Genomic DNA, 23,450 nt, shown 5'->3' with positions numbered 1-23,450 from the left:
GTTCATGATGCATACGACGCCAATGAGCTTCCTGCTTTGCATTTAAGTGGCTGGTCATTCACTAGAGCAGTTCCTCTGAAACCCTCCACCTTCCCCAGCTCCACCTGTATAGATCTCCTAAAGGTTATTATATATGCTATTTGTGCAGCAGTATATCTTAAATACTCACAGCACCATATCTGCGTATGTATTGGCAACAGCAATTTCCTGTAATTGCTTAACAGCAGCAGCAGCAATAATCTACAACAACAGCATTAGCCAACAGCAGCAGCAATTCAGCAGCATAGCAGATCTATTCCACCAAGACCAAATACATTAATATTGTCATATCCATTCCCATGCTAAAATCTTCAGAGAGTTGTCATGATAGATATAAGATCATACAGTAACAACATGAGGGTGGGAAAACGATTTCCGATTTTACATTTTTGGGTGAACTGTCACTTTAAAAAAAGTTTCTCTGCAACATTTTTTGCTCATCCTTCTAGGTTTCTGTTATTTATAAAGTATAAATCTGGTGAGCTGAAACATGCTTACGCTAGGTCAGTGCTGGAAATTTCATTTTCAATTAACTCAATTAACAGCAATTCTGAGATTCTAAAATGAAGCTCAGCTCTACAAAACATTTAGTCGCATGGACATTATTTGCTCCTTAAAAGATGGATAACTGCACAAAATAACCTTACCATTCACCACAGGACACCACCTCATGGATCACAGGGAATCCCTAAGAATTGGAGAAGGGCACTGTGCGTTGTCTATCTAGCTATCCAGACAGTATTTGTTATTCATGTAAGGAGGTGATAGTGACAGCACACAGTGAGGAACACTGCCACAGGATCTTCAGGGACGAGGAATTACTGCCTCTGACACACACACACACACACACACACACACACACACACACACACACACACACACACTTAAATTGTGACAGTCTGTAGACATCTATTGTTTTTATATACAGAGTTAAAAATATTATAACTGAACACAATTACTCATTCTAACCTTAAAGGAAATCACCTCAATAACAAAATTATAACGCTTCCAGCTATTTTTAGCTGTAAAAAACAGCTCGTTTTGCTGCTTAATATTGTAAATTGGTTTGTCTTACCATATTATTTGAATGTATTATCTTAATAACAAATGTATTATATATATGTACACACACACACACACACACACATAATTGTCCCCAAAATAAGGTTAAGTACGTGTACACGAACATTCCATAGACTTTATTGCTTTTTATAAACAACGGGTTGTATACTATAACCTAACCCTTTTAGATTTTTTTGCATTTAATTAATTAATGTTTTTTACAGGAGTTTCTTATGCTCATCTATGCTGCATTTATTTGATCAAAAATACAGGAAAATTTTAATATTATGAAATATTATTATGATGTAAAATAACATTTTTCTATTTTAATATACATTAAAATCGAATTTATTCCTGTGATGCAAAGCTACATTTTCAGCATCATTACTCCAGTCTTCAGTGTCACACGATCCTTAAGAAATCATTCTAATATGCTGATTTATCATCAGTGCTGGAAACTGTTGTGCTGCTTAATATTTTTTTGGAACCTGTGATACTTGTTTCAGGATTCTTTGATGAATAAAAAGTTAAAAAGAAGAGCATTTATTTAACATAGAAATCTTTTCTAACAATATACACTACAGTTCAAAAGTTTGGGGTCAGTACATTTTTATTCTTTCTTTTTTTAAAGAAATTAAAACTTTTATTCAGCAAGGATGTGTTAAATTATTAAGAAGTGATAGCAAAGATTTATATTGATAGAAAATATTTTTCTGCATCACAGAAATAAATGATATTTGAAAAGATATTAAAATAGAAACTATTATTTTATATTGTAATAACATTTTGCAAGATTACCGTGTTTTTTTTTTTTTTTTTTTTTTTATTCTGTATTTTTGATTAAATAAATGCATCCCTGATGAGCAGAAGAGACTTTCAAACAGGTACACACACATACTTCATGTGCTGCCAAACTCCAATGGCTCTCCACTGGGCTTCAACAATAACCACTGGGGCCAAAAATTGTCTAAATAAGTTTAACCAATGAACAAAAATTCATCATTTACTCACCCTGATGTCATTCCAAACCAGTATGCTTTTGTCCATTAAAAACCTAAAAGAATAATTCTTGAAAAAATGCTAACACGACTAAAAAGAGATATGAGTCCACTCTACTCTGTAAAGAGAGCAGAGTGAACAACCATAAAACTAACAAATCAAATATGTTATTAGTTCTCGCATACTGTACCTCATTACCAGACATGTCTAACAACCCCATATTTGTTTGAGAGCTGAAGCTATAGAGTTTTAGGGAACAATTATGTACATTTTGATCTGTTTCTCATTCTTACACAAAACTGACATATGAATTCATAAGACATACAGAAATATAGTACACAAGTCATAAAGACTACGCTTATGATGCTTTTTATCATTTTTGAATTGTCATAGTTATCGCTATAAACAGTCGTCAGATGTAAAAGTGCAGCATGAGGATTCTTCAAAAAGTCTCCTTTTATGATGCATGAAAAAATAAGAGCATGTGAGTTTGGAGAGACTGTAAATAATGACAGAATTTGGATTCCTTTAATGCCAACATTCTACTTAAATTGGCATAAAGTGATTTGCCAACTTGGACTTTGCCTTTCCGAGGTCTTCCTGTTTAATTCAGAGCCGAAGGAGCCAGACGTTCTTATGTGAAGTCCTCAGGGAGCCAGGTTGAGCAGGTTAATGTTTCACACACACACACACACACACACACACACACACACACACACACACACACACACACACACACACACACACACACACACACACACAGAATTGGATTGGACTGTAAGCTTTATTCAGTAGCAGTGTTCAGTGGGTTGTCTGTACAGGAAACAAGCGTCTCTATCTTAATCGGCTGTACTACAAAACACATCCACAGGGAGAGAGAGAAACGACGGCGTTCACCGCCCCCTCACGCTCTCTGATAGGCAAATAGCATAATCAATCCTCAGTGGGTGAGAATGATTAGATATGATTTTGGTAATGAGATCCCTTTGAAACTGTCAAATGGAGGCTGTTTCATTCGAGGAATTATCACCTGAAGTAGTCGCGCCATTTACGAAGACATGTCCCCTACTTTTAACACCCTTACGAATGAGCGCTCACCAATTAGTGCATTTTAAACGCCCACTCAGGAAGACCAGAAGCGAGGGAGAAAACTCATTCTTATCTTTCTAAAGGACTAAAGTGTTTTGGTCCACAGTCCTCACCTAGCAACGGAGTGTCAAGCATAAAATGCAGATTTTATTTTCCACTGTGGCTAAATGGCATATTTAGCTCATCTGTACATTTAGGTGCTGCGGCACTCACAATATATTACTAAATCACAGTCGATCTCATTAAAGAAAGCATTGAATAGTCTTTCAAATGATCAGTTACAAATATTCAATGCAGTAGTTTTAAGCAGGAAATGTGCATGGCATGAAAAAAGTACAGACAGTTACACCATCTGATTTATAGAAACATCAACACATGAGATATTAGATATAACACAAGCATGCACAAACCCTATACTTGTCAGTTCATCTTTAAAATACCTTAAAAAGTCAAACTGATCAAAATATAACAAAATTTCACAAAACAACAAAAAAAAACAAAGAACAAACAGAGAAACAGATAGAGTCTTAAAACTTAATGTGCTCCCTAGTTAGACAGCATTTGTGGGCATCACAAATAGTTTTAAGACAGCCAAAATGTAAAATACTAACGCACACTCTCATACTAACATTACTACGGTAACAGTTTTCTAATCACACAGATACCAATACTAATAAATGCTCATATAAATGTTTGTTAACACTTACTAGCAGGGTTTATGCATAAAAACATTATAATTTTCATAATGTACATTGTAATGCATTATCTACTTTCAAAAAAAGAATTGTAACCAAAGTTAAAAAAGATTATATTTGTAGATTTGTTACATATGAAATTGGTTGTTTGTTTTCTGTTTTAATGCATCACATTTCATTTTCTGTGTAATTACGAATAAATTAATAACTATGTATATTGTATCATAAATGTAGATACAATTAATAATGGGATCATACATTGTATTATAAGGTGCATAATTAATGTGCTAAAATATATATTGTATATGAAGGCTTTGTTCATACTTATAGACCAGTAATGCTCATTCTAACCAATAATATTAATAAAATAAAAAACAGTACTAATAACACTCAAATGATAATAATGCTATTGATATTTACCAATACCAGTAGGTTATTAATGCATAGCCTACCAATGCCCATACTAACATGTACACTAATATTATTTTATACCAAATGGAATACTTACTATGTTCATAGTACACTAACAGCATACTAATACCCACTCTTACTCAATCTAATGCTAATACTCCGGCATTTATTAATATTAATAATGTCTGTAAAAGGGCTGTTTAAGTCAAAGAGATCAAAGTGTGACCATACTCTTTAAAACAACTACACAAGACAGGATAAACACAGACTGTGTCCAAAGCCTAGTGTGCTGCCTAGCCAGACACTATTTGTGGGCGTCACAAGATAAACAATCTACAAAAAACAGCCAGAATCATAATAACACTAACACTCAAACTAAAACAATAAACACCAAAACAGTCTACTAATAATCTTAATAACAACAATAACTACACAAACACAATCAAACAACAAACACCAACAGCTACAAACCAAAAACAAACAGGCCACTGATTAAATGGTAGTATACTATAACTATAATACTAATACTGACACAATACTGTCACTAAACACACTAATACTATTGCTATTTTTAATGTAAATTGGAATACTTAGTGTATGCTCACACTATTACTACCGATAGTACTGCTTTAGTTGTCTGTAAAAAGGCAGCTGAAGTCAAAATGTGACCAGATTGCATAAAACAACAAAACAGAGGTGCGTCTACAAGTTTCTAGCTATAGTAGACAGCATTTGTGGGCATCATAATGCTTAATAAGTTTTAAGACACAACCAGAACTCAGATAACAGAGGTGCGTCTACAAGATGTCTGTTAAAGTTCGCTTCATCTGGAAAGCATCTACTGTGTACAAACATCTGGTAGATGTCTCTAAGATGTCAGTTTTACATTCATTCTAAATAATTAACATCTTGAAGACATCTTCTAAACGTATATTTGACATCTGATAGGAAACACCCTATAGACTTATTGCAGATGAGCAAACACTCTAAAAAAATGTCTTGCATATGTCAAATAGACGTCTGCGTGATGTACGTGTGCTATAAAAGAATGTACAATACATACTCATACTAATGCTCACATGGATACTAACAAACAATATTAATAGCTACTAAAGCTCATTTTAATACTCATGTTTTTGCTAGAACTAATAACAGCATGAACAGCGTACACATTGTCTTACAAATACCAAGAGCTGTAGGTACGTCTGCAAGACGTCTGTTAAAGATCGCTTCACCTGGAAGCATCTGCACAAACATCTGATAGACGTCTCTAAGATGTCAGTTTTACATCCATTCTAAATCATAAATATCTTAAAGACATCTTCTAAACGTCTATTCGACATCTGATAGGAAACGTCCTATAGATGTGTTGCAGATGAGCAAACACTCAAAAAAAAGATGTAAATACAGACGTCAAATAGACGTCTCCGTGATTTTTAATGCAGACTGGAATAGCTACTTACTGTATGCTCATTCTACGCACTACTATACTAATATACTACAGCTATTTTTAATGCAGACTGGAATAGCTACTTACTGTATGCTCATTCTACGCACTATTATGCTAATATTATGATTATTACTAATGCTCACACTAATATTGCTGACATGCACACTAATGTAATTCTCTGTGCGTGTGTTGTTGTTAAAACACGTATGTAAACATAAGCCGAGGAGCTGAAGTTGCTCTACCTGTCGTCCATCTGCCAGTCCCCGAGCAACAGGTCTCGGAACCGGTACCGCGGCGGCAGCGGCAGAACCTCCTTCTCCAGCTCCACCATAGTCAGCAAAGCGCACAAATCAACGCGGGGTGGAAATACAAACGCCTTCGCCCTCACTTATCCCTCCGCCGCAATTGTTTCAAGTCGCTCGGATATATGAAGTGTTGTCATCACTCAGGAACGGGAGACACAGGTCTAGATCCACTGTGACAGCAGCGACTGAGCAACTGGTGCCTCCCCGAGCTCTCCGTGCACTGACACAAGACGCAGCGCCCGCCTGGACATCCTGCTCCACTGCTGACACAAGCTGTTTCACATCAGCTGTAACAGTTGCCAGTGATTGCTGCAGTGCATTATTTCACCATTGTCCTGTATTGATTGAGGCATGTGCTATTTTGAGGGGTGGGCAAGTTCATTTTTATAATCCGTCTACTTGCAACCCGTTTGCAGTAATTTCGTCTGCTGCATTGCTGGAAAACGCAAATGGCGATAAGTCCACGCACACACTTTTTTATTTTTTTGCCTGATATGTCAATCAAAACCCAAGTGTCAATCAAAAAGCACTAATGTAGGCGAGAAACCCCATCTTCATCACTGCCGTAAATTATCCATTTCACAAGACATTATCTTTACCAAATATAGTGCAGTGTATTTCACAATCTAATTGGAGAATGTGATAGGTTTGCAAGCAGCGTGAAATCTGCAGAAAGTAAAGGGTGACACCTGTTGCGGTGTTTGACATGCTTTATGCGCATACATATGGAGTAAGCATAATAATGTAATCAAAATCAAAGAAATGACATTTCCACGCCGGAGTCAAAATAATTGTGTCACATTCGATTTTAACCCTGGCACAGAATCCAGCCTTCAGTGCAGCTCTGCTGCTGCCAGTAATAGAGAGCTCTTCAGCGCTCTGCCCCCTAGCGGCCGCCTGCGGGAGAAGCTCAATAAATCTATCGTGTTCAGCTCCTGAGAGGTTTAACATACTATAAGCTCAATTTCAACCTTTAAAGGTTTCGATGGGCTTTTCACAGGCACATCAGTTCAGTTGCGGCGTTAGAGTGATTCTCATCAAGGCTTTAATGCTGCAGAATGCTATTAAACAACACAATAACAGAATATTCAGGTAACAGCTAAGGCGATGTTACCATGGTACACATATACACCACCATTCAAACGTTTGGGGATTAAGATTTATTTATTTGTTTTTGAAAGAAATTAATACTTTTAATCAGTAAGGATGCATTAAATTGATCAAAAGTGACAGAAAATACACTTATAATATTACAAAATATTTATATTTTAATGCTGTTCTTTTGAACTTTATATTTTAAAATTCTAAAAAAAAAAAAAATAATAAAAAAAGTTTCCAGAAGTAGTGCAAATGGTTTCAACTGATATTAATAAGAAATGTTTATCAAACAACAAATAATCATAAAGGATCAATTTACAAAGAAAAATGTAACAATGAAAACTGAAATAATAAATCTGAAAATAATAAATTACATTTTTAAAATATATTCAAATAGAAAACAGTTCATTTAAATTGTAATAATATTTCACAATATTACTGTTTCTACTCTATTTTTGACCAAATAAATGCAAATTTGGTGAGCATAAGACACTTCTTTCAAAAACATTACAATTTCCTGACCCAAACATTTGAACAGTAAGTCAGTGCATGTGTATATTTTTACTTTAAAATTTATTATGGGTTAAAAATGTTAAAATCCCATGATTGTACCAATGGTACTCATGGTTGAACAAATAAGACGAGATTGGTATAATGAATAACGAAGAATAAAATTATCTCAGAAGTTAATGTTAACATGCCTCGTGACATTACCTTAAAAGATAAAGGTACTATATTATATATATAATAGGTACTATATATTATATATATATATATATATATATCTATATAATATATATATTAGTGGTGGGCCGTTTTTGGCGTTAACGTGCTGCGTTAACGTGAGACTCTTATCGGGCGATAAAAAAAAAATATCGCCGTTCTCAAAGTTGGGTTGGGAGCTGGCTCTATACTACGCAAGCTATGACTTTCACCGTGATATTTTAGCGCGGATGTATACCTAGACGAATTGCACTGTAGGGGGCGAGAACGAGTCTTCGAACCTGTGTGTATGCCTACTGTGGAAATTACCAAGCTTCCCAAAAAAAAACCTCGTCAAGACTCACGCCTGTTTCACACATACTCCGTCTGCAGTGCGTATGCAGTCCGTGTGCGTGTGTGGTGCAGAAGCAGCACGGACTCATTCTGCTTTCACACAGGACGCGTTCGCAGTCCGCTACTGATCCGCGGCTGTTTAGTCCACAAACACAACATTTGTTCATTATTCTATATTTCAAACCATGTTAAAAAAAAGTGTGACTCTTATCACAGAACAGTAACAATCTTTCATAATCATAGACATTAGTTTAAACTTAATAAATATAAACAACATATTATTCATGCATTTGACTTCTAGGTTTGTATAATAAGCTGCTCAAGCAAGCGGCAAAACATTTAAACACAACAATTAGCCTACTTTTCTTGTTGGGATATCGCAAATATTTAAAATTAAAGCACCACTGACAGAAACAGTCGACTCTCGTGCCTTTTGCATTGAAATCTTTATTACAAGCAATCGCATGGTTCTTAATGAACTTTGTCTTTCTGCTTCCATAAAAGTGCATAGGCCTATATCATATTGCCTCGTTTATCTAAAGGTGCTCTTTTTCTTGTTTTAAACCTAGCCAGAAACCCATGTGTTGCGTGTGAAACACAGTAGGCTTTAATTAGTATACATTTATTGTGAAATTACTGCATTTCCGTGTCAATCCATGTTAATTTTTACCGCGAACAATGTGCTGTCATTTTAATTCAGCGCGTGCAGCACAGCAAAAATAGACTCGGTACAATGGCGCGGGAAGGGGGGTGCTGCGGGGGCTGCAGCCCCCCCCGTCATAGCATCAGCCCCCCCTGGTGGGGGGCTGTGGACTAACCTTATATTGTACTTAAAAACGTGAAAAAAATAAAAATAAAAAAAAAAAAAAAAGACCAAACAATGTGTTTTAATGTGGGATTAAGATATAGTGTATAAGATATAACTAATGATTAATTATTTTAATATTTCGTTGATAAAAGACTAACCTAGCCTCCTCAGGAATGCCTTCCGTCACCGTCAGAATAATTGGCTTCCGTCAGAATAATGGGCGTTTACTAGCCGCTCTCAAGCGCACGACCGCATGCATAATTTTGCATAACAAAGAACCGGCTGAAGAAATGATTATGAATTTGTCAAAAATAGCAAGGAGACATTTAATTGTTTATTAATAAAATGGTGGTTTTCTGTGTCGCTGCAAAGACAATGCGGACTCGCCATGAACGCCAGAGAGAAATGCACATTTCATATGGATTAGGCCTACATATTCAGAGAGTAGCCTATTTCTTTTCGTTTTGAATATTTTCGTTTTAAAAGTAGACATTTTTAAGCTTTCTATAATAGATAGCCTATATTTCTCAAACAGGTCTGTGAGGCACAGTGAGTTTCACGTGCAATACAAGTGATGTGCCGGCACCTTATGCATTGTCTGCTAATATATTTGCTTGTTTATTAAATACAGGCAATGGGTTGATAAAATATTGATCAAAAATTAAGATACAATTTATACAAAACGAAAATCTTTTAAACAGAGTCTTTCTACAAAACAAAACTCAATAAAGTGGTCAAAATCATGTCTTACCCACTCCATGTCTCATAGGCTATTGCGCATGATGTATCATATCTTTCTCAGCTGCATGCTCACTTTCATAATAAACATTGATTAAATAAATAAAAAAAAATACATTAGCCTATAATATTTAAACAAATATGAAACCAAATATGTTTTCTTTAATGGCTACAACACATAGCCTAAACAGTACAGAGATTTTTTTTAATTATTTTTTTATTTATTTATTTTTATTAAACATCAAAGTACAAGTACATCAAGTACAATTTTTGTGTATAAAACAGTAACAATCACGCCAGGGAAGAAGAGTAGTAGAGAAATTTCATGTCGTCAGTCACAACATAATGACGTCACATATTTTCCAACCCAGCCCTCAGCCCCCCCCGCATGAAACAGCTTCCAGCGCGCCTGACTCGGTATGTAAACGATCGCTGCACTGCTGCAGACGCACCGCTCCTGGAACGCACTGACGGAACGCAACCGCGTGAACGCTGGAATCCGTTAACATGGGTGCGTAAAAAAAAAAAAACATGCAACGCATACGCACTGCAGACGGTGTATGTGTGAAACAGGCGTAAGGTTGTTTGCAACTTGTGCAATGCGGAATTAGTTTACTGTAGGAGTTCTTCCAGTCTCAAGTACCACCTAAACGCAAAGCATCCCTTAGCTAATGCAGAAGATGCCGGGCCAAGCAATGTAGCGCAGGGTAAGAGTCGTCGTCAAACTACTATGTTTGAGTGCAGCACAGCTCTATCAGTACATCTTATTGAACATAATTTGAATGCCTTCGGCAGAATTCAAATGAGCCATTTTAATCTAGATTAATTCCAAGATTACAGTGAGATTAATCTAGATTAAAAAAATTAATCTATGCCCACCACTAATATATATATATATATATATATAAATTCTGAAAAAATAATTCTGAAAAAGACAAATATGCTATTCAAAATGAAGACAAAAAATTATATATATATATATATAGAAAAACATTGCTATATCACATTACTCTAAATAATTCTGGTGAAAATGTTGTTGGAATCAAAAATGAAAATACATTTTTTATTTACAAAATGGGGATGTTTCACATATAACATGTTAAAAATGTCAGTATCTAAAACTGAAACACCAAAAAATAAATCCATTAAAAAACAGCAAGTCTTTTTCTTCTCTTAAAATGCAGTCCTCATCATCTTCCTCATGTAGGATGCTCAGCAGACACAGATGTTCACTGATTGCAGTGCCTCTACAGCCCAGCTGGGGTACTGCTCCCGGACGGGAACATCCTCTTCATGAACGCTTTCACAAACTCAGGAAACCTCTGCTCTATGATGCTCTGACGCACTGACTGCATGAGGGTGAGCTGGGGAATGATACAGTGAGGACAGGAGGAGATGAAGTGACAACAACAATACTAAATGTATTCAAACACACAGCTGCTAATTACCTGGTAAGAGATGTTATGGATAGTGATGTGATGCATGGCTGCGGTGTCGCTCTTGAACAGTGCGTGAAGGTAAGCCCGACTGTGTCTGTCAATGTCAACACAAAGGAAAAAAGAATCATGATCATCTTTAGGTTTAGAAATCGAGAGATTTATTATGAGATGAGGTACGCTTCTGAATCAAGATCCGCTGTTGGGTGAGCAAATGGCAAAATATGAATTTTTTGGGAGTGAATTATTCTTTTAAGCACAGCAGGCAACTGAACATCAGCATACTGAGCCATCAATTCATCCAGTTAAACTCCAGATAGATGTACCTCCTGCAGGTGGGACACTGGCAGTCAGGATCAATCGGCTGAAAGTCTTTAGCATACTGCTTCTGTTTGAGCTGAAGAGATCCCCAGGGAACTAAAGCCGAGCCAAATCTCTGAAACAGTCACACAGCCTCATTAAAAATGGCAAAATACAGGATTACAAAAAGCATCACTGCTTTTATCCAAGTTTCTAAAAAAACTGTGAAAACTCTAATAGGTTTATCCTGACAGGCATAAACTGGACTAATTTCAGCTTTGCATAACATGCACATAATCTAAAAAAACATTTTAAATTGTAATAATATTTCACAATAATACCGTTTACTGTATTTTGATTAAATACATGCAGCCTTGGTGAGCATAAGACTTCTTTCGAAATCTTACAGATCCAAACCTTTGAATGGAAGCATTTATGACTGAGCTCTAACAGAAAGGGATGTTAACAGAAATCCATCACTTACTGCTGTTCGAGTTGGGAAAACACAATCAAACATATCACAGCCCAAGGCAACGCAGACCACCAGGTCTAGTGCGTAGCTACAACACATTCAAGAGCTAATCACCAAGCAATACAGTTACAAATAATGAAAAATGTAACTATATTAAATGAAAGCACAAGCACAGTTTCAGAGGAAGTGGAGCCTTACCCGACTCCCATGAGGTAGCGGGGCTTCTCTCTGGGGAGGTGTTCGGTGCTCAGAGTCACCATCTTCCAGAAATCGTCCTTTTCCTCTCCCCCACTCAAGCCTCCAATAGCGAAGCCCGGCACATCACGCTTTGTCATTTCTAAATGAAGAAACGGAACAGGAAGGTTTCAGTAAGGTGCAGCGTAAATGTGTTTAATGCTTGAGGTTTGGGTTTGTCAATCTTTAGTCTTAAATGGATCATGTTCATATGATGATCTACAGAATTTTTATTCAGAATTCTTTGAAGAATAGCAAGTTTAAAAGTACTTGAAATGTCAATATTTTGTAACATTATAAATGTTTTTACTCTCACTTTTGATCAATTGAATGTGTCCCTGCTAAATAAAAGTACACATTTTTAAAAAAATCTTACTGACCTGAAACTGAAAATGTCCAGTCACTCAGCGCTTACCATCTAAACAGGCCTTGCGCAGTTTGGCATCAAGCCCCCCTTGAATAATGGCGAACAGGTTCTGTCGGTCTGGATTCTTATTTGCTGCGATGCAGCGGTCCAGCCAGCGCACAGAGCGGTGCATGGCCTCCTCCACCCGCGGCCCTTTCACCGTACTGCTGACCACGTCATCCAGCTGCATCATGATGTCTGAACCTGCACACATTGCCATGAGTCACAGAGATTCAATAAGCATTTGATGAATGTTCTGGTTAAGAGATGATGATCTGTAACATCATTCATACCCAGGCTGTTCTGTATGGCAATGGATTGCTCAGGAGTGAGCAGGATTTCCTTTCCATCATAAGGGGAATGGAACGTGACACCCTCCTCCGTCACCTCCGACAGCTCCACTAGAGACACCATCTGAAACCCGCCACTGTCCTATTAACAGAAACACGGGCGAAACACCGAAATTGGGGATTTTGATGAGCAAGACAAAAATAAACAGAAGTGGTTTTCAACCAGTGGGCCTCAGTAAACTTGAAGAGGGGCTGAAGGATGATTTATAAGTACTCAAAGAAATAAATTCTTATTAATATATTAAAATAACCAAACGATAATCTAAATTAAAATGCATGCCAACTCAAGATGTAAACTGCAATCACCTCTTTTTTACCATAAATATTGTTTACATAAGATGCAGTTCTTGAAATTCCTGGACAATATAAACAGTGCTGGACAGATTACTTACAAACTGTAGTCTGTTACTGATTACAGATTACTTGATGAGAATTTTAGTTAGTAACCTAATCTACTAGATTTCACATGTTAGGTAATGTATTCTGAATACTTTTAGATTACTTTTGACATAACATGAATATTTTGAATCACGTTGATTAAAAAAAAATACAAGAAGAATTATATATATATATATATATATATATATATATATATATATATATGGTATTCTTTCCTTTATTATGAACAACACCGAGTGCATTAAACCTCAGGACTTTTTGGAGATTGTGATGGAACTGAATGGGGTTTGTGAGTTGTTGAAAACCTAATTAATTAAATCGTAAACATGCAAACTTAAAGAAAACTAAATACTTTTAAAATAAAAACAATACTTGAACACTAAAAACCCAAACACTGCATGTCAGTGTGACCAGTAACTGATGTTAGAGAACTCTGAACATACAAATGAGTGGTTCAATTATTATAAAACTAACCTGAAAGTAAATATTTTAGAACAAAATAATGTGTGAATAAAATGTAACCACGTAATCTATAAAAAAGTAAAAAATTAATTAGTCTGATCATAAGCATTGTAAGATATAATATAATCTAATTACAAGTACTTAATTATTTGGAATCTGATTACGTAATACATATTACACATAATCAGTTACTATTCAGCACTGGAAATTAATCATGATTCATTAAATTAAAATAGCAATACTCTGTTTCTGTTCATTAAAATAAAATTATAAAAAGTTTGAAAACAATCAGCTTTGTCATAATTACATTAGAAATACTGGGGTCATTTATTAATTCATTTATTTTTATTATTACTATTATTTATTTATTTATTAATTATATACATATTTTTTAAATTTAATTTTATTATTATTTATTTATTTTGAAGTCTACCAGGGTATGGATGGGTTCTAAATTTTAAATAAATAAGTAAATAAAATAAAAAATACTGGGTCATCAAATTCAATAAACAGTGTTAACAAATATCACATCAAAAAATAAATAAGTAAATAAAATAAAAAATACTGGGTCATCACATCAAAAAGTTAATTTCTTTTAAATAATTTTATAGAAATTGCTGAGGCAGATTTATTTTTTAGTACTAGTAGTAGTATGGAAATGTTTCCAATAAGTTTTCAAATGGACTGATGTTTCATGTTGGCTTGATTATATTCACAACAAAAGGAGACTCTGCTCATTTCCATAACTTTTCCAGTCTACTCTATCCATCAAACTAACACTCTGCATTAGAATAACCCAAACAAAACAAATCATGCTATTCTACATTTTACTCTTACTAGTTCTTCTGGTGTTTGGGGATAGTTTGAAAATAATAATAATCACCGTTAAGAGATTTCTGTTCCACTTCATAAATCCATGTAATCCATCGGCTTTCTCTATTAACTCGGGACCCTGTTAGCCAGGACACATACAATAACAGTTAAACGAGTTTAAAATATACAGTGCATTGATTGTGATGAAGCATTCTGATAATTTCTTCTCACATACCGGCCTCATGCCCAGATGATACGTGTTTCCCAAACATATCTGACAGTCCAGATCTTCCAGCTGGTCTACAGTGATGCCTTTCAGGGTACCCTGAGTGCCCACGGGCATGAACACCGGGGTGCTGACAGCGCAGTGGGGGAGAGTAAGAGTGCAGGCTCTCGCCTTACTCACGGGACACTCCGCCACGATACGAAGAGCGAGAGGAGCAGCAGAGGATACAGCCTTCACTGATGCCATACTGCCTTCACATTCATGTGTGCTGCCGGGTATGGGCGCAGCCATATTGAATAGCGATGTCCGATTCACTTGATCGTTCATCTGAGTCGGATCTTTTTGATGAACATTATGAACTAGTACAAAAACCGCTCTGGGCTGCGACTCCCAAAAGCACCGTAGCATCGCCTACGTAGATCGTAGATCCATCGCCACCAGTGGCCTCTGCGATCAACTTATCTCACGAAACACAGCCCTAAACAATTCACGAATCGGTCTGAATCGGTCCAAACGGTTCTCGAGTCTCTGACTCATCGAACACTAAACCACCTCTTTCATAAATGCGCGTATTCAAATGATAGATTTCAAATTTATATGTGAATGTATCAGACATTTATATTTGAAATTGTTAGTTTGTTTTATAAGCTGAATCGTGGCTGCAAGAAATGAACCACAAACACGTTTTTAATAAAACTTAATGAATAAAACGTGGTAAATGCGTTATAAACGGAGTAAGTTCTTACACGTTACTTTATTTTAAACGTTTTAGAAAATAAAAAGTCACGTCGAGATGTCAGGGACCAAATTATGTCGTAAAATAACAACTGAATGGTTGTTTAGATAGAAAAATAAAAAATAAGCCGAAACGATTAAAACATCCCGACACAACCTAACAATCAATACTCAAGTCTATGTCAGCCTTCTAAACAGGTGTAATGTTGCATGATAGCGTGAATTCTGCTTAAATATCACTTTCTTCTACTAGTCGTTATGCAGTATAACAAACTGGAGAACCCAAACAATGTCTATGCTCCAATACGTAGAAAATATGATTGATTTAAAAAAAAAAAAAATGGAAATAAGTTTAATTTATTCATGGTGTGATCTTGCAGTAATTAAATATGCATACTTTATTAAAATTAGAATTATTGTTTTTAATGTATATATTCTACGTTGTCTCTACTTCCCAAGTCTTTTTATTGAAACTAAATTGACGAGTGGGCCGTCCAATAGCACTCCTCGGTCGCTAGAGGCAGAAACGAAGATCGAACCAATCGGAAGACAGAACGCACCAGGAAGCGTTCTGTCGGACCAATCGGATTTCACGACATCGGTTGACAGGAGGCGGGACTCGCGTCACCGGTGGAGGTCGGATGTCGCCTGACCGGATGATAACGAGAAGTTTTGTTTTGTGAGTTTACGTATGATTGATCCTCAGATCAGCGCACGGATCTTAATGAATGCGCCGTGATACGCGTCCTCTGCCTGTCAGCGAGTGTTTTGTGAGTTATCTGCCTTTGACAGTCTGCTCTGGAAGTGTTTGAAAGGTGGAAATCGAACACTTGAAAGTAACCCGAGCGCATTGCTGCCGCGAGCCCATTCCTGCGCGCGGAGAGACGGTCAGAAACCATGGGCAACCGGGGGATGGAGGAATTGATCCCCCTGATCAATAAACTCCAAGATGCTTTCAGTTCCATTGGCCAAAGTTGTAACTTGGATCTGCCGCAGATAGCCGTGGTTGGAGGACAGAGCGCCGGAAAAAGCTCCGTGCTGGAAAATTTCGTCGGCAGGTGGGTTACTATGTTACTCATTTCTCTTCGATCGCCTGCTAAAAGCCCAGCTCGCTATATTTATGCTTATCTAACTTAATAAGAAGACAAACGTCTCATGTTTTACTTCCCAGCTGCGGTTTTGTACTCGCTGCTCGATTGATTGACTCGGTTAGGTTGTCATTCACAGACGGGAGTTACGCAGTTGACGTAAGCTGCCGCTCGTCGTCATTCATTGAAATGAAATGGGCGTAAGTGAGAGCGGGGCGCAAAATGGGGAAGTTGGCGGCACAGTGCACTGCACACAGACAGACAGATGAAGTTATAGTCCTAGTGTCCTTGGGAAGTTGTATCATGTCATATAGGGGAATCAAAACCTCTGAGATATTCATTTGCTTTGCTTAAGCCGTTTAAGTAATTTCCTAGTTCACAAAGCTAATTAAAGTATCCTGCTTCACTGACACTGCACTGGACGTTGACGTCATGCTTTTTGTGTTGCATGTCCTTATAAAAACCCTGCCATGGTTGTGTAATTGTTTCATGTGGTAAAAGCATTGTAGTTCAATATGTAATGTGAATGATTAATAAATTCGGTTATTGTGATATCTGCATGATACTCCAACGGGCCTCTAGGAAGACCGTGCCAGGGTATTATAATAAAGTAGTTTCACGAGATTTGTTTGTTATTTTTTTATAGATGATTATTTTCGTGAGAATTAAGCACATTTACTCCCAAGTTATTATTACCAAAACATCAAAATATTTACATTTGAAAATATTTAAATTAGATTCTTGATTCTTCTTCTTCTTCTTATTATTATTGTCTATTAATTTCAAAATAATTTTGAGGCAGTGCAATCACACATTTTTCAATTTAAATAAAATATAAACATTAATTTCAAATTTGCAGTAATGGGAATTATTATTATTAAAACTACTACTACTACTGATAATAATAATGTAAAACATTGGACCGGTCGTAAAAATATTATTATAACATATATTATTACTATAATGCATCATGGTAATGTTTACTTTTGAAGATTATTAAATTATATTTCCATTATTGTTATACACTTCTATTTTTTTTCTGCTTAAATCCAAATCATTTGGAGTCAATACTTTGCAATTTAAAGTCGCCATGAAATTAAAATTTACTATTCTTATTTTTATATGTAATATTAATGTTTATTATAAATGATTTGTCTGTGTACTTCATTATTTTTTTTTTAAATTAATGTGCTCTCATAATCTTAAATCAAATATGGTAATATCAAATACTTTCTGTGCATTTCAGATCACCCCTTAGTACCGCGTAAAGGCACATATCTTCTGAAAAATAAGTTGAGTGAAGTATTATGTATACAGGTGAGAGTGAATTCCCCCGTCCTGTTCCACTTGACCTTGAGTTTGTTTTGCAGTTATTCACAGGTCAGTGCCACACCTGTGCCAGACAACAGACTCCAGCACTGATAGGACTCTCATGAAACCCTACTGAATCTGTCCTGTTCAGTCTCTTCTGGGACAGGAACACATACTTGGACAGAAGATGTTTGTTGCTGTCAGTTTTCCTTTGGCATCAGATTAGTTTGTAACCTGCATCTTCCTGCATTCATTTCCTCATCACAGTCTTCTTGATGCGACTGCTCTGTCTCCGGTCCAGTTTGAATTAATTTTGTCTTGATGTTTAGCAGAGGAAGAAAAATGAATCAGAGTAATTGGCTGAAATGTAGTTTTCATTTCCCATGTTCATCTGATCTTGTGAATGCATGTATCCATTTTCATCATCAATGAAGCTGATTAGTCATGAAAGACTGATACGCTGGCCAGTATCCATTTTGAGATTATTAACACAAAATTCCTTTTTGTTTGTCATTCGGAAAACTACTGATAGCCTTGTTTGATGAATTATATATATTGGTGAATTTTGGGATCATTTCATTTCAGAAATTGCAGTGCAGGCAAAAATGCAGTAATTAGATGCTGTCAAGCCTGTTTGGGTCCATTGCTCTGAGTGCAGAACGCATGATAAAAGCAGGTTTTGCCTATTATTCTTGCAAAATAAGCTACAGTATACTTTCTCAGTGGTATTATTCTGCATTAGCATCCCTAGAGGTTTTATTCCTTCTGGCAAAGGATACATAGCAACATTACCTTGGATTTCATAATCAGGTTGGGCAGGTTTGTCCATTACAGGAATAACAATCAGCGTTGGAACTGCTCTGACAGACAGAAATTAGACATAAACCATATATTAGGCGATTTATACAACAATACATTATTATGATGTTTTTACTTTGCCTTATTGCCTATTATTATGACTTTCACTGAGGGTGGAGTTCTGTAATAGTTGCCGACATTTTTTGTTGTATAAATTTTGGAAAAATGTATATTCATTTATAACACTATTCTTTGTGTTTTAATACCTTGAAGTTAAATTTCAGAAAATGGCTGAGGTAGTGACAGCAAATTTGAAAACTTTCTCTCGTCTGACCAACTAGTGGTTGACCGCTATATCGCCGCGGCCGACATATCGGCCGATATTCGGTATTTTAAAAATATCGGCATTGGCTGATAAGCCTTTCCGTGTGACCGATGTTTTTCAAAATGGATGATGACACCGTATTGTGCATTTATGCTTCCTCTTTAAGACAAGCCACTCAGATGTGAAGCCAGCATCTGACAGACAGTAAAATGACCAATCGTCATTCACTTTCTAACGTGACGCTACGTTGGGTTACATACAATAACACTCCGGCGTGCAGCAAAGTCTTATTCAAATGTACCGTGAGACATCAGATCCGGTGGGAGACACAGATGTGATATTAACAAATTAAAACAAAAATGAAACCGTGTTTACCTCACAAACGATTAAAAATCCCACAACTGGCTCTTTCTCAGATATGTGCGTTGTTCTCGGGAACTTCTGAACAAGATGCTGTTTTCCGGTGGACTCAAAATCCAGTGCACTCAGAATGAAAGCTGGGTCGACACAAGAACTAAGTAATAATAATACGTTTGAATTCCTTTATATGTTTATTCAGGAATATCGGCTGTATTTGATTGCCCATGATTTGCGTAATATCGCATGCAGTATACCTTTTCATATGTTATTTATTTATTTATGCTATTGGAGAAATTGGAACACAAAAATTATATATGTTGTTGTTTCCGTTCACTACTATGGAAGTTTATCCAACAAAAGACAGAAATGTAAAAAGGGAACATGGGTTCATATAAAACTGCACCACCAAAGCTCTGTAAACACACACAAAATAAAAAAATATATAAGAACGCATTTTTTGCATTGACGGGCTCCTTTAATTAAAACAGCATTTTGCGCTCTGTTTATGTGCTCCAGGCGCCTCATGGTTTTGTAGGAGCGCTCAGAGTGCCTGAAGTTGAAAAAAATAAAATAAAAATCTACTCTGAGCAGAAAAGTGCCTGACATCATTCACATTTTTTTTTTTTTTTTTATATTGTCCAATCGAATGAATGGAGAGAACGGAACACCCTTCTGTTGTGGTGATTCAAGTTTACAGTTGCTTGGAAAGTCCAGTGACTGCAATTGGAGCTTTACTTTTTTAAGGTTTCTGCTAATATGACAATTTACTTAACAGCAAACCAAAGATTTTTGAGCACTTGCGCTATAATCCTTGATTAGACTGACAGGACGGCTGATTCGGTGGTTGCCTAGCAACATAAAAAACGCACTGTACTGCTCTTTTCTAATTTAAAAAAAAAAAAAAAAAGTCAACCAAAAAAAGGTAGTGTGGTGTGCCTCTCGTTTTCAAACCTGAAAAAACGCATTCTGTCTGATCGGGGCCTTAAAAAGGCTTGTTGAGCTTTAATCTGGTGAAGCCAGCAACATGACTCTGTGTAATCATTGTCACACAGAAGTTTCTTGCTATATCTAAGTCCATCACAAATCTCTGACAGTCATGTGGCTGTAACAGGCTCTGTTGTGCTTTTATGATAGATGTGAGTTAAAGGGCTTTATGTTTTGCATAGATGAATCATTATCTGATATGTGCATGTCACACCCACAAGCTCGTGTAGGAGACATGTCCTAAAAGACTTTCCATTCACATCCACTTTCCTAAATATACAGTTTTTATATGGCCATGGAGAACCTGGAAATATCAGGGAATTTTAATTTTCATTTCCTAGCCCAAAAAAGTTATGAAACTCATTTGAAGTATGCTTTTTATAGTAATTCTTTGCTCTAAAAAATGTAATTAGCTAAATTACAAGATAGTGAACAGTCTTTTGAGCAAATTTTGAATGAATTGGTTAGACCGACTCACAAATGGTTTATTAGAGAAATCTGTCTGAAATGTAATGATTTTGAATTATCCCCCAACCAAAGACAGAGATACAAATTGAATTGGTTAAAAATACTAATTTTTAATACTAGCAATTTTTTTTATTTTTCTTCTTCTTCTTCTTCTTATTATTATTATTATTATTATTATTATTTTTTTATGATTATAATTTTTTTTACATTTTAATCAGGACATTATTGGACCCATTTTTAAACATTTCCCTTTTGGGGATGTCCCAGTAAGGGAGTTTTATGAGGTTTCAATCACCTAATAGGGGGTTTTAGATCAGTTTTGTTTTCATGATATTTTTCAAACATGTAGACTTGCACTAATAGCATGTTTGTGTGTGTGTGACTGCAGTGGTTGTGATGGAGGCAGGGCCGGTCTGTGCTCCAGGGAGGCAAAATGGAGTCACACCGCTCGCGTTCACCTGACACCTGTCTGCTCATCAGGAATTTCTGGAAGCTCTCGTTTTATTCACAGACTTTGTCAAGCGCTCCAGTATTCATCTAATTCTCTGAAAGCTATTATTTGTGACTCAGATGATGTTTGCATTGCACTTGTGTGTATGTTCTTGTGCTGCTTTGATAGTTCAGTAGAGTTAATTGGTCATTGTTTATGAGTCTTTAGTTGTAAGACTATATGGCTCAGAGGAATAGTTTCCTGGAATAGGCCGTGTCTCACAGGTGGTGTTATTTGAATTCACTCGCTTCAGTTTATTGAGTTTTCTCAAAGCGTGGGCTGTTTCATGGATTAAACTTGGGCTACGTTTACACGACACTGATGTAGACAAAAACTGAAAAGTTTTTCCCTTGCGTTTTTAAAAAGTTTCACGTATACACAACAACATTTTTAAAATGATTTGCGTTTACACATATCTGCGAAAACGGCCGAAAACACTGTATTACGTGTGCCAGGCCAGTAGTTGGCGCTGTCACCTTGTTCGTAAACAGCACCTGTAGGGAAGTGACTATTATATGTTGTATGTTGGTTGTAATATTGGTGAAGTAAATCCACACTTTGCTGAAGAAGTGTTAACAAACTCTTGAGCAGCAATAACAGTACCATGTACTCCGCCATTGTTGTGTAGCCTGTCTATGATTGTTCGCGGTTGCCTTTAAAATAGACACGTACTGCGCATGTCTACATACCTAACAAGTACTACACACACGCATTACGTCACCGTTTTCAAAGATTCCCGTATTGGGTGTTTACACGGAAAACTTGCACTTTGAAACCTGTTTTTATAAATATGCGCTTTCAAATTAAAATTTCCGTTTTCAAATTCAGTCCCCAAAACTACGTTGTTGTGTAAACAAACAGGCAAAATGCATAAAATTTCCCTTTTTTGGCTGAAAACATTGTTGTGTAAAAGGCCCCTTAGTTAACTTGTAGAAGCACTGCCAGAACTCTGAAAAAAAAAAAAAAAAAAAAAAAAAAAAAAATATATAAATATTTTTTTATATATATATATTTTTTTTTTTTTTTTTTTTTTTTTTTTTATTTTATTTATGGTTTTCAAGTCATGTTTCATGTTTCTGATGTTATTGCACTGTGACTCATCACTTACCTTCTTATGACACAACAATAAAGACTGTAGTCACAATATCTAGTCAAATTTTCCAGTGGCTCACAAAAAGTGATGACATATTTATTAAATTGTTATTTAATGGTTATATATAGTACCGTTCAAAAGTTTGAGTTTCAGAAGGTTCTTATGTAATATAATATAAAATTTGATTAATTCCTGTGATCAAAGCTGAATTTTCCGCATCAGTCACTCCAGTCTTCAGTGTCACATGATCCTTTAGAAATTATTCTGATATGCTGATTTGCTGATCAAGAAATGTTTATTATTATTATCAGTTTAATCAATATATACAATCTGTAAGTGTGTCCTCTTTATATAAGCACCAGCACTACAACCCATCCAGACTGACTTCTTTTGTTGTTGCATCATGTTTTTGAGTTTCCTTCCTCAAAGCATTGCATTTTTACAGCCAGGCAAGTTAAAAATAGTTCAACTTTTTAAAAAGCAATCCTGAGACCCTGTCTTTCTTTTGCATTCAAATACTCTTTCTCAATCCCTTTTTGAATGTATCTTATCTGAAACTTGTTTAATCTGTTTCAGGATTGCAATTTTGGCCATTTAATGTTGCTGATACATGTTATTTGTAGCCTTTTATATCCAGCTAATCGCTACACCTGCTTAGCATTTCTTTTTGTTTTGAAAATATGTTATGAAAATAGGCAGAATCTCATAAAAATCACATACAAATCCTATACTGTTGTAATCGTATATATTAGATTCATGTTTCATCTATAGAAATGTTTTTCTGGGTTTCTTGCGTACAGAACTGAATGCGGAAGTGTAATGGACATTCATCATAATAGGCAGGGCGGGTTATGAACGCATAATGAGTGACATATGAACAGCGATCGCAGAAGAGAAAACACAGGCAGCGCTGGAAGCAGCTAAATCAGTAGAAAATAAATGGAAATTAT

The 23,450-nt window shown here is 36.0% G+C and overlaps 2 protein-coding genes across 2 annotated transcripts in view; one reads left to right on the top strand and one right to left on the bottom strand.

Moving 5' to 3' along the window:
- Positions 1–10,799: 10,799 nt before the first annotated feature.
- On the bottom strand, positions 10,800–15,485 carry qtrt1 (queuine tRNA-ribosyltransferase 1). The gene is given in 10 exon segments (XM_042720192.1): positions 10,800–11,018; positions 11,021–11,114; positions 11,199–11,283; positions 11,513–11,622; positions 11,971–12,046; positions 12,157–12,295; positions 12,608–12,802; positions 12,892–13,030; positions 14,693–14,761; positions 14,858–15,485. Coding segments are annotated over 10 exon segments (1,362 nt in total). The 5' UTR covers positions 15,257–15,485; the 3' UTR covers positions 10,800–10,962.
- A 703-nt stretch (positions 15,486–16,188) lies between these two features.
- The window catches only part of dnm2a (dynamin 2a), a 42,006-nt gene continuing 34,744 nt past the window's right edge, over positions 16,189–23,450 (top strand). Inside the window, 1 exon segment of the mRNA XM_042720174.1 lies at positions 16,189–16,641. Within this exon segment, the coding sequence (XP_042576108.1) occupies positions 16,481–16,641 (161 nt within the window). The 5' untranslated portion in view covers positions 16,189–16,480.

The sequence above is a fragment of the Cyprinus carpio genome, chromosome A3, assembly GCF_018340385.1.
Source record: "Cyprinus carpio isolate SPL01 chromosome A3, ASM1834038v1, whole genome shotgun sequence".
In the NCBI taxonomy this organism is placed as follows: Eukaryota; Metazoa; Chordata; class Actinopteri; order Cypriniformes; family Cyprinidae; genus Cyprinus; species Cyprinus carpio.
This window is presented reverse-complemented; position numbering and strand designations above follow the sequence as displayed.